General features: G+C 43.7%; 1 protein-coding gene across 1 annotated transcript; it reads left to right on the top strand.

Annotated features, from left to right (window-relative positions):
- The first annotated feature begins 249 nt into the window (after window positions 1-249).
- On the top strand, window positions 250-12,016 carry Ltv1 (LTV1 ribosome biogenesis factor). The gene is made up of 11 exons (XM_041680233.1): window positions 250-359; window positions 1,141-1,272; window positions 2,577-2,750; window positions 5,036-5,123; window positions 7,743-7,881; window positions 8,178-8,430; window positions 9,482-9,609; window positions 10,347-10,486; window positions 10,932-10,984; window positions 11,333-11,533; window positions 11,626-12,016. The coding sequence occupies exons 1-11, from the start codon at window positions 357-359 to the stop codon at window positions 11,731-11,733; spliced, it is 1,419 nt and encodes a 472-aa protein (XP_041536167.1). The 5' UTR covers window positions 250-356; the 3' UTR covers window positions 11,734-12,016.
- The last annotated feature ends 514 nt before the right edge of the window (window positions 12,017-12,530 follow it).

Below are 12,530 nucleotides of genomic sequence, written 5' to 3' on the forward strand. Positions count from 1 at the left end.
GACATTACATTCACCTTCCCAACATTTGGGCCGGAAGTCCGCCCTCAGGTAGCATTCAGATTAGGTGAGCTTACTCCCACCACCAGAACTCCAGCAAAACTCCAGCCAGGGAAGCCCCGCCCACTCTGGGAGTCCAGCTAGCTCCGCCTTCCGGAAGCTCCCGCCATCGTTGAGGCCGACGCGGGCTACGCAACTTCCGGCTGCCGGCCAGCAGCTCCTCGGCGATTGGCCCACGGCCACGCCATTGATGTGACGCGCTGTCCCGGACCTGTGTACCCACGTGTGGCGCGGCCGGGAGACACCGGTGAGCGGCGGATCGGCTTTCGCGGTTCCGGAGAAGTAGTCCCTGCTCCGTCATGGTGAGAAAGCCGCGGGGATCCCGGCGGGAGCCGGCCGGCGGCTTCCGATTACGTCCGGGTTTGCCGTGCCCGGCGGCGGCACGGCTCGGTGTCCCGAGACCGGTCACCTTCGTCACCCTGGGTGCACTTTTTAAAGGAGACGAGATGCCCTCCCTTTTGGCAAAACCCAGGGAGTTTACAGTTCTGACGGCTTAGTTGAACTCAGTCTCTGTGAGTTACTTACAGAAGCTCCGCCCCCTGCTTCCGGGTTCCTCGTAGGTCACTTGGTTGGCCCCTGGATATGAAGACAGTGTTAAAAAGTAAATAAGAATGTATCGAGGAGTAAAGAGTTTAAACATTACTTGTTTGTGCCCTGGTTTTATTTCCTAGTTAGTAGATGAAATGTCTGTCCCCTGTACATTTTCTTATGGCACGCCCCTTGTCTTGTTGGCTCAACTTTTCGGGGACCTTCCCTGAGCACCTATTATAAAGGACTTAAAGCGTTTGCACTTCACCAGGCTTGGTTTTTCCTCACTAAGGTCGTTACCTTGTTGATGTACTTGCTAAGAACGGAGAGTTTCTCTGACTGTCCCACTCCCATGTCTAACAGAGTAGGTGCCCAACCAGTGTTGGCTAGAGAAGGTAAAGTATGGTTTCCTCAGAACACCAAGACTGTTGCCTTAGATATGCAGATTTGGGAAATCTGTTCACTCTCTACATTCTTACTGCAGGAAACTGTGGTTGTGGGGTCGTTCTCTGGGTGGGGATTCTGTTTCATCGTCCTTTCCTGATTATATTGCAGCCTCACAGAAAGAAGAAGCCCTTTATAGAGAAGAAGAAAGCTGTCTCTTTCCACTTGGTCCACAGGAGCCAGAGAGATCCTTTAGCAGCAGATGAGACTGCTCCCCAGAGGGTCCTGTTGCCCACCCAGAAGGTAGGTCTGGCCCTGTAGCCACTAAGTGTTTAGGTGAATGGTAGTTTTGTAGTCCTGATGATGGAACCCAAGGGCCATATGCATGCCCAGCAGGCACTCTACCCCAACTATAGCCTCAGTCCCTATGAGGTTTTAATAATCAGCTGGCATTCTCAGAATTTGGTCCTCTAAGAAATGAACTGCGGCTCAGTTTCCATTCTCTGTGCTGATGTTTGAAATCGTGTATTTATTTTGATTAAGAGGATAAAGCATCTTTGAGATTATTAAATAAAGACATCTCAAAGACTATTAGTAAAGTTCAATAGACCACAGCCTACAGTGCTGTGCCGTATTATTTAGGGTAAGACCATATGTTCAGTCTCTGCTTTCTCTTGGGATTCTGCCGTGTTTCGATAGTCTTCAGTTTGCATTTTTGCTTCCGGGTCGCTCTCTCATCTCTTGAAATACAAAACATCCGAGCTCACGAATTAGCTTTGGAAGTCCAAGGGAAGCCTTGAAAAGGATGACTTATGCTAGTGTACTCTTGTTGAAGATGGATAATGTAAAAATATTGACGGATGCTGGAAACATGGTCCAGTGCTTAAGTGCACGCACTGCTCTTGCAGAGGACCCAGGTTCAGATCCCAGCACCCACATGAAGACTCAGAGCCATCTTTAACAACCCTTCCAGGAGCCTTCTTCTGTCCTCTGAGTGTACCAGGCACATGTACACATGTCGTCGAAACATTCATTTTGAGAGTGTGTTCCATATATTTCTTACCTGGAATTGTACACAATGTCTAGTTGCAGGAACTCTTTTCCTTCTTGCCTTGCCTGGGGGCCTGTGTTTACTGTGTTTACTTCGTCCTTTGAGCCAGGTCCTGCTGCATTGTTCAGCCTTCTCTTGCACTCGTGCATTCAGATGATCTGCCTCTGCCCGACTTGTTTTCAATCCGTTTTTTGAATTTGATGTAGCACTTTGGTTTGAATGCTGTGTAGATTTGGTATTTGTCAAGAATTAGTTGTGTGAGTTGGGCAGTGGTGACACACGCCTTTAATCCTAGCACTTAGGAGGCAGAGGCAGGCTAATCTCAGTGAGTTGGAGGCCAGCCTGGTCTACAGATCAAGTTCCAGGACAGCCAGGTCTGTTTTGCAGAAAAACCTTGTTTTGAAAAACAAAAAAAATAAAAGGAAAAAGAAAAAAAGAATTGTGTGATTTCCTGCCAGCCAGTGTTTGTGTGCTGTTTCCCTCCTGGAAGTCTGTTCTTTGTAAGGATTCTGACCCTGTCCCTGACAGGAAAGCTAATTCCCTCTTGTTATCCAAGGTAAACGATGAAGAAAGGCGAGCAGAACAGAGGAAGTATGGAGTCTTCTTCGATGATGACTATGACTACCTGCAACACCTGAAGGAGCCAACTGGGCCCGCAGAGCTTATTCCCAGCACCACATCCTTCAGACTGTACAACAGTAATGAGAGAGAAGAAACCCCAGCATGTTCAGTATGTAAAGATTCCGTATTGCAGAATAGTACATGGCAGCCTAGAAAGAAATGGCTTAGGTGCCACTGACTTTGCTTTGTAAACATGGGGCTTAAAGCGCTTTAACTTTGAGTGTGTCAGGATTGAGTACAGCCTAGGAGCAGAATGCTTGATCTTAGTTGATTGTCACATGGCAACGGAGTTGGGAGTTACTACAACTTTTAAACATAACCTCCGTAAAAAGGAAAGTGACCAGTATTGGAACTGTTGTTTATTTGATTCTGTGATTACTTTTTTAAGACTTGGAACAAACCCGTAGGTAAATTTAGTAAATCCCTCTTCAGTCCCAAAAATTTAAGAGGAATCACTGTAACCTTTAAAAAGTCTAAGAAATTTATTAGTTGTTTTAACTATGTTTTTCTTTTAAGTAATTTTATTGTTGTTGATTAGGACAAGATATTGAATACTCTGTTCAAAGTAACAGAAAAGCCCAATTCAGACTTGTTTTAAAAATAATAAATGGTTAGTGTGGTGCCACATGCCTGCAGTCCCAGCATCCAGAAGTCAGAGGCAAGAGGATCTTGAGGGCCAGTCTGGTCTACACACTGGGTTCCTAGCCAGCAAGGCTATATAATGAGTTCTTGCTTTAAGTAGATATGTAGACTGTGTCAGTGGTAAGAGCTGTACATGTGTTTATCCTGTGTCATCCTGAGCCAGGTTCTAGTATCATTTCTAAACACAGTAATCTACAGAAATTATGAAATCTGTGAGAAACTCTCCAAAATGGCATGTTTTTGTCACAGGTTGTTTGTTTTAGCTTTTTTCCCCCAAATATTTCAAATCATTGAGTGTAGTACTACCCAGGAAGAACATGTCAACCAGGAGAAGACTTAACACTGGTGTTTTGGATCATAGTGACATAAGTGACAGGCTTATTCATGCTCACTAAATTGAATTGAATTATTATATCATAGGAGCTCGGCTTGATTCTTGTGGTCTCTTGCCAAGTAACAGACATTTGGATACCTTGAGTAGGCCTCAAATAGGCCTTGAGCAAGCCTCGAGTTGGCCTGGATCTTATTGAGCCTTGAAAAATCAGGACCTATTATAAAAGTGCAGGAAAGTTACAGATGGAGAGAAGGGAGGTTAAATTAGGCAGGGTGCAGTGGCACACACCTTTAATAATCCCAGTACTTAGGAACCAGAGGGAGGGATCTCAGAGTTCAAGGCCAGTCTGGTCTGGTTCCAGGACAGCCAGGGCTGTTAAACTGAAACCCTGTCAACAACAGCAACAATAAAATTTAAAAAGAAGGTTGAATTAGGATGTTGCCCAAAGGAAGGGAGTGGAATGGTGCACAAGAGTCGAGAGGGATGTAGGAAGAGAGAGGTGTTTTGTGACCTCCTTTGGAGTTAGGACAACTGGTTCCAAGAGAGGCTGTGCCTTTACTGGACCTTGGGGTGCTATCTCTAGTGTAAAGAGAAAAAGATGCATTTGTTTTGAGACTCCAGGCAGGCAGAGTTGTAATGTGTGGATCAAACCCTGGATGCTCTTCGCGACTGATCTCAGGCATTGACTTCATTTTCTGAGCTTGTGTTTCTCGGTGAAATGTTGATGCTCACAGTTGGGAGAACTAGTGGGACAGTATAGAAGGGTGGTGTGGAGTATTTGAAAGGATCCCTGCTAGGGTGGTGATGAGTGTTGAGAACATGTGCTGGTTCACGGGTTAGAGACAAAGTCCAAGCCAGGTCCTTGGCAGGCTCAGTTGCTTCTTGGGACTCGATTGTCGTCACTCATCTCACTCTTCTAGGCTCGCCAGTAGTCTGTCTTCAGAGTTCTTTGACCTGTGGGTGCCCCACTCCAGTCTGCCCTCTTCTCCACATCTCAGTCACTCCTTTATGTGAGGGCAAGCCGACCACTGAACTCATGTTCAAGACCAAGGGAAGATATATAATTGTGGCCTTCTTGCTGACAGCAGACACTGTGTGAGAGACCTAGCCCACTGACCTTCGGAGCAGATCACTCTCAGCCTGTTACTCCTTAGTCACCACATGAATGACCGGATCCATTCATGAGGACCGAGTGCTGATCTACTGTTAAGGTCCCTAGAGTCTCAACCGTAATGTTTCAGAGTAATGAGCAAGTTGCATTGTTTCCTAGGGAATAAACCACAGAAACCTTATTTCAGGTGTGGTCACAGCCCGAGACTGAGTGGCTATGAATTTGGGAAGGATGCTTTTCAGCCCAGTACAGTGGCTGAGCAGTGTTTTCTCAGGAAGCCTCACAGCTGTGTAATTTCTTTTTTAAGAGCACTGGAATTAAGTTGCCTTCATCAGTGTTTGCATCTGAGTTTGAGGAAGATGTCGGATTGTTAAACAAAGCAGCTCCAGTTTCAGGTGAGTTTAACTTTTTTAAAAACATTTATTTTGTTATTGGTAAACTTCATACATGAGTACCATATTTACATAGCTCCCCCCACCCCACACACTTTCCCCTGCACCCCCCATTCCACTCTCTAAGCTTCATGACTGCTTTAATTCTGTATGCAACTATAGCCTGCTGAGTCCATCTTGTCATGTGTGTGTTTAGGAGTGACTGTTTGGGATTGGGTAACCTATTGAAGGTTGTCCCTGGAGAAGACCAGTTCTCTTCTCTTGGTAGCTAGGGATGGGGGGGTCTCATGAATTTCCTCTGTCCACCTATCTGCATTGGAATGTTGACTGGTGTTCTCTTTGTCTTGTTGAGGTCTTGTTTGGGTGACAATATAGCTAAGATTCCCTGCGTGCAACTCCTATTGTATAGAAGACACTTGTCTTGGACAGACATCTTAGACCTGTGGTTCTTAAAGTTGTTCCACTCCCTTTCTTTGATGTTTCTTGAGCTTTGGGTGAGGGATTGCGTGGCCGATCTACCAGTTGGGTCCGGCCACCCCACAGTCACTTGTCTCCATTTTGACCATTTGTGGCTTTCTGTTGGTCTCTTGTCTACTGCAATGAGGCTTCATTGATGAGGGGTGGGAGCTGCATGTATCTGTGAATATAAGAATGGGTGTTTACAGTGCAGTTGGGAATTACACTGGTTGAGGAACGTGGTAGTAGTAGGTTCTCCTAGGGTCTGTGACCTCAGCAGTCACAGGTAGTTGGCTGGGCTTACAGTAGCAGACATGAGCTGTCTGTCTCCTTTTAAAGTGGGTCTTAAGTCTAATTGGGTGGCTATTGGTTACCCCCAAAATACAAGTACCACTACTGCATTATTGGTTATAGTTTGCTGTGCTGGTCATTGTGCTTGTGGTTCATGGTGGCTCAGCCACTAAAGGCCAAGGCTTACAGCCAAAAGGAAAGAATTTAACTTCTTTAAGTTTTCATTTGAGTAAATTTGTGTTTTGCAAAAAGAAACATAAAGGTATAGGATTTTTCCATCCACAGTAAAGAGTTTATAAACAATCGAGATTAATGTAGAATTTGGATAATAGAACATGAAGAGGGAGTATGGCCAGCAGCATTTTGTATGATGCAACAAGTTCTTAATGTCTTTATAGATATCATTTGAAAAAAAGTGTGGGAACCTTGTAAGGGAGGTTTAATGTTCATGTGCTCTCTTATGAAGATGACAAGGATGATCATTATTCCTTAAATTTTTGAACAGTACCACATGAGTATTTGGAAGAAATCTATTGGAAGATTCACCCAAAATAAATTGAAGAAGTAACTTTTAAAGAAAACTTGCAGTACCACTGCTATAGTAGGCCAAAACAAAGGTCCACAGAGATAGTATTTAGTATTTTTTCCTAAGTTAACCAGTACTTGCCTTAGGACATTCTTTCACTGACTTAATCTTTCAAAGTGGTTGTTGTATAATAATAGTCTTAAGTTAAACCGAAATAAAACATAACCTGAGAGAATTTCTGTCTGTAGAAAAGATACTAAATGGGGTATTACCTTTGGGGCATAGAAGAGTAAATGCAAGGAGCACCATCAGGAAGCTTGGCAAAGCTTTCAAGAGAATAGCAAAGTTGATTTGTTGCTTTTGTGGTTGTTTGTTCAGAAGGGTCCTGTGAACAGTGTCATCATTTGCTTTCTTGTTGTTGGATTTTTTTTTTTTTTTTGAGACAGGGTTTCTCTGTGGCTTTGGAGCCTGTCCTGGAACTCGCTCTGTAGACCAGGCTGGTCTCGAACTCACAGAGATCCGCCTGCTTCTGCCTCCCGAGTGCTGGGATTAAAGGCGTGCGCCACCACCGCCCGGCCATCATTTGCTTTCTTAAGTAGAAGGCAGGTGGAAGGAGGGAGAAGGCTGTGCAGAAAAGATACGCGGGGCCAGACAGGAAACTGACTCCACAAAGCCGAGCGACTGTAAACACCAGGAAGTGTATGCAGTTTAGCATACCAGAGGGGCGTGAAAGGATGAATAAAAAATGCAACTGGAGAACAGGGAGGGGCAGCATAGCAAGCCCCGTTAGCAAAGCAGACCTTGTCAAAGATAGGTTCATGTTATTAAGTAAAATTATATAGCTGAAGTAACCAGCTGGGATTTATTAAAATTTTGTGGTTCAAATTTATGAAAATATAAAAGTCACCAAATACTTGTTTTTTTTAATAAATGAATTTGAAACCTGGATTTATTCTGCAGTTGAAAATTTAGGAGTTTTGCTAAAGAGTTTAATAAAAAAGATTGGTAATGGGAATGCTTTTACTAGTGGATATTGAAGAATGGATGTTTTCATTCTGTCTACCTACACGTACTTAAAGTTTTTTAGTCTTAGTCTTTCATCTGAAGTGTATAAGTAGATCAGATAGTATAAAATAAATATGTACCATGCTTTCTTTGTGCTGGGGGGGGGGTGGGGGGTGGTAGTGGAGGAGTGCAAGGGACCTGAGGTTCCTGTTTTGTTTACTTTGCAGCAGTGGCCTATTGTAGTCCAGGCTGGGGTCAGACTCACAGAGAAGCTGAGGTAGACCTTGAACTCCTGAATGCTAGGGGTAAAGATAGGGGTTTTGCTCAGTTTTCTTTTTTTTTAGGACCTCGCCTGGATTTGGATCCTGACATTGTTGCTGCTCTTGATGATGATTTTGACTTTGATGATCCAGATAACCTCCTTGAAGATGACTTTATTCTTAAGGCAAATAAGCCAACAGGAGAAGAAGGAATGGATCTGCCGTATGTGTGGTGCTTTTGTAGTGGGAGGGTAACCATGGTCTAGTTTTGAGAACATGATCTAAGATATCTGTATTAGAGTGGGAAATAGTTAAATTTGAGACATACTATCAGTAAGTGGAGCTAAAACCCAAATTCCTGATGACTGGTTGCTTTCCTGCTGTGCCAGATGAGTCTAATACCATCTCAAGGGCTGCTTCCTCTGAGCTCTTCAGAAGGAGCTTCTGGGTTTGTATGAGGTTGCTGTGCTCTGATGGTTTTCCAGTTTGGATGGGTGATTTATGGCCTGTTGACTGTAGGGAATCCGAGAGTGCAGATGACCATGAATGGGAAGACATGGACGATGAGGAAGGGAGCGGAGATGACTGTAGCTCTGCAGGCCTGCCGTCAGATGGAGGAGACAGATCTGCCCCCGGGTCACCTCGAGAAGCCATCAGAAACCACCTGTTTTGGGAAGAAGAAACCAAAAGCCGTTTCACGGAGTATTCTATGACCTCCTCAGTCATGAGGAGAAATGAGCAGCTGACTCTGCATGACGAGAGGTTTGAGAAGGTGCGGGCCCTGGGAAATGTCACTGAGTTCTGTCTTCCCCTGCAAAAAGAGAGATTGGAACCAGAGTAAACCTTTCAGGATTAGAAAACGCCTGTTGCATTAAGGTTGATCAGAGCCACACTCTGGTCAGGATTTTGGAAAGAGCTGTGTAGGTCCCAAGGGTTGACTGATAGAACATCTGACATCTCATTCTGAGATTTGAAGTTCTGATTTTGCATCTCACCATATTCTGCAAACTTTTGCTGTTTTGCTAAGAGTTGGCTGGCTTAACATCAACAAAATTCAATTTTTTTAGTTCTTCAGATATAACTAACACTAAATACAAAAAAGTAGAGTGTGACGTATACCAGATTTGACTCCTGGGACAGGCCAACTCCTGGTTTACAGTACTGTGGACCACCTACACAGAGTCTCTTCGCCCATTCTATCCCATGCTTTTTCCCTTCTGACGCCATCTCTAATGTGGTGATCTGTGTATATTATCCACAAGTTTGTGTCAGGTTAGGATAGGATTTCTCCATGGACAAAGAGTCTCAAGTGTACATCCAAGCCCTAAAGTAGTTGTGTCTGGCATGTAGTAGAACTTGAAGCTTTTTACTTAGTAGTCAGCAAGTGAAGAAATGCTTTCAGTGCATGGAATACACAGTTTTGCTACAATACCACAGAAGTGTTTTCCTCTTGCCTGTCAAGAGAAATCCACTGTTAAGTTAACAACATTTTTGCTCATCAGATAGAGCACAACAGTGCTCACAGCATCTGAGCGAGAATGGAGTTTACACAGTAGATTCCCTCACAGCGTCTGCATCACTGAGAGAGACGCAATTTTCGCTGGTGTTCTAATACAAAGATCTATGCATAGCATTTTATTTTCCAATCTGAGTAAAAAGCTTTTTATTATTTTATTTTTCTCTCTGCTGACACAGTAATGATAGTTGTAAGCTTTTAGTATTGTTGAATACTGTGTAGGAGTAAGGTTAATAGAAATACATAAAGATTTAATTTAATTCATGATATATTTTTCATGACATCATTTTTGTTGTTTATATTCAAGTTTTATGAACAATATGATGATGATGAAATTGGAGCTCTGGATAACGCAGAACTGGAAGGTTCCATTCAAGTGGACAGCAATCGGCTGCAGGAAGTTTTGAATGACTACTTTAAGGAGAAGGCGGAGAAGTATGGCAGCTCTTCCTTTAATTACAATCTTTTCCTACCTTCAGATGACTGATGGGGGAGTCAAAGTCTATCACTGATTGACTTGATGGTGGTGCAGTAGCTAAGGTTAAGGCGGGAAATAAAGTACAAACAAACATTGGATTTGGGAAATAACAGCTGCTTCTGGCCTCAGGCTGAAGAATCTTTATAACTTAGAAGTGCCTAGTTTCTTGTTTCTGAAGTGATGGGTGTTCCGAAAAGTGAGTAGTTCTGGCTAATAGATAAGCTTGACCTCGGCTGATTAGCAGAGCTCACAAGTGAAGTATTTGCTCAGTCAGCATCTGTATCAAAGTGCCTCTTATCTCAGAGAAGCTGATGTATTAAAATCTGCTCACAGGTCTTGTTCCATGAAACACTGCAGCATGCAGTTCCCACAGCATGAAAGGGGCCATAGGCTTTAAGTGAATTCTGTGCATACTTTGGAGAGAGAGAGATGAGCAGCTGGTGCTCATCTTAGGGAATCTGCCATCTTCTGTAATGTAGAACCTTCTGCAGATGCAGCTAGATTTGATGTGCCTATCAGCAGAGCGAGTGTGCAAAGCCTCTGGAAGGGTAGAGTGGGAATGTTCCAGGAGCTTGGCAGGCACAGGAATAGGATTTAAAATGGCTCTTGTCTCTGGAGCTCTTTTTAGTGACATGCAATTTAATGTTTTCTTTATCCTGTTTTCATTTTATAAAATGCACAAAAAAAAAACCAGTTGTGTAAAATTGAATACTCTTGAGCCTTTTGAGGATCAAGATCTGCCAACGAATGAGCTCGATGAGTCTGAAAACGAAGAGATGATCACCGTAGTTGTTCAGGAAAAGAAAGAGAAGTGGGATTGCGAGTCCATTTGCAGTAAGTATCTTATTGCCCTGCCAGCTGCCAAAGGTATGAAAACCATTCAGTGCGAATGTGGGAAACAGATAGAATTTAGTAGAAGTTAAACTTTTAGGGAATTTGTGAAAATGCCTTAAAAAGAATATGACTGCTTTGGACTTCCCACCGGGCAGGGAACCCTGACTGCTCTTTGGACTGGAGAGGGAGGGGGAAAGGAGTGGGGGGAGGGGGGAGGGAAATGGGAGGCGGGGAGGAGGTGGAAATTTTTAATAATAAATAAATAAAATGAAAAAAAGAATATGACTGTTCTGCTATTGAGTTGTAAATAATTTCAGAATGGTTTCAGAGAGACTCTAGTGTGATTTTGCACTATAAAAACACCGAGACTAGGAACGTAGTGTGAACTGGATGGTGCTTTTGTTGAAATTACAGTGTGCTTAGGTGTCACATGATCTTTTTCCAGGTTTATACTCCAATTTGTACAACCATCCACAGCTCATCAAATATGAACCAAAGGTAAGGCTGACATTGTTAGTGTACCATTTTCAGGGCTGGAATGGTAGCCCAACAGTTGAGATCACTACCTGCTCCTTCAGAGGACCCAGCTGGGTTCATAGCACACACATCAGGTGGGAACTCCAGCTCCAAAGGATCTGATGCCTCTTCTGGCCCCTGGAGGCCCCCATACATATGGGCCACACTCAAACACATACACACTTGCAAATAAAGGTTGGTCTTTAGTGCCCTTTCTCACAGTAACCCTTTCTGGATGTGTGGCTGGTAGGAGAGCACCAACAGTGCACCACTAGTGAGCAGTTGTGAGTAGGATGGGGAATAACTAGTGCTGCTTTCTCTCCGGCTCAGCCCAAACACATCCACCTGTCTTCAAAAACGGGCATACCTCTCAATGTCTTACCTAAGAAGGGCCTGACGGCAAAGCAGCTGGAACGAATGCAGATGATCAACAACAGTGACCTCCCCAAGGTGTCAACCCAGCCTCGGCCCAAAAATGAAAGCAAAGAAGATAAAAGAGCCAGAAAGCAGGCCATAAAAGAGGAACGGAAGGTAACTACGCCCTCTGATGTGGGGCTTGAGAAGAGCTGCTGGGGGGAACAGGGTCCGTCTGTACAAATGTAACCTGGGATCCTCTTGTACAGGAACGAAGAACTGAAAAGAAAGCTAACAAATTAGCATTCAAACTGGAGAAAAGAAGGCAAGAGAAGGAGCTGCTGAACCTGAAGAACATTGAGGGTCTGAAGCTGTAGGTGAGGAAGAGTCAGTGTGAGTTGTCTTCCTCTTTCAGTGGTCTTCACTCTGCTCCGTAATTAACCAGGGTCTTAAGGGAGGTAAACATGGCCCTGTCATTTTTATATGCAAATAGCTGAGAAAAGAATATTTGTATTTTTATACAAATGAGGTTCTCTTGTCAGCTACCTTGTAAATATGATGTTTTGAGTTTACTATTATAAGCTTATATTCCCTCTGAGATAAATGACTTCATGGAAGTGAAATGTTTGGATAAATTAAAGGAAATGTCTTTATAACGTGCACGGACTCGGTGTGCTCATTTGTTTGTATGGTTGTCAAAGTTGTCCTTTGCAGATGTTCTCAAATATTTCTTTGAAACCTCTCCACGCCTTCTCGGGAATTACATGGTTTAATTTGCCGTCTGTAGAGGAGGGGTCTGGTTAAGCTCAGTTTTGAAATGCTGAGTTTATTCTCAGTGGTGAGAAGACTGTTCCTGAGAAGATTCCACGGGTAAGAGCTGATTTTTCCCGTGTCCACAAAACGACCCTTTCAAAAGGACTGTGACGATGAGCACCACAGTTGTGGTTGGGATTTCCTGCCCTGGAACCAGATGGCTCTTTCCCTCTGGGATTTAGGACCAGCATAGCTGGAGTGATCAGAAATACTTACTTCACTGTAACCTAGAAAGTTTGTCTTCCCAACATTGTTTAATGTTTGGAACCATCCACAGCTTGTTAAAATACATACTCAGAAGTTTCCAGGGTTTGATGAGTTGTTCTTGTTTTGACATCTAGAGACTGATTCAAGGCTTAGG

Source organism: Microtus oregoni, unplaced genomic scaffold, assembly GCF_018167655.1.
Source record: "Microtus oregoni isolate MIOR12 unplaced genomic scaffold, Mior012 000033F_ref0000390, whole genome shotgun sequence".
Taxonomy (NCBI): Eukaryota; Metazoa; Chordata; class Mammalia; order Rodentia; family Cricetidae; genus Microtus; species Microtus oregoni.

Coding starts and splice junctions, on each gene's coding strand:
- Ltv1 (XM_041680233.1), top strand. Junction 8,431..9,481: donor ATGACGAGAGGTTTGAGAAG/GTGCGGGCCCTG, acceptor TTTATATTCAAG/TTTTATGAACAATATGATGA. Junction 9,610..10,346: donor TTTAAGGAGAAGGCGGAGAA/GTATGGCAGCTC, acceptor AAAAAAAACCAG/TTGTGTAAAATTGAATACTC.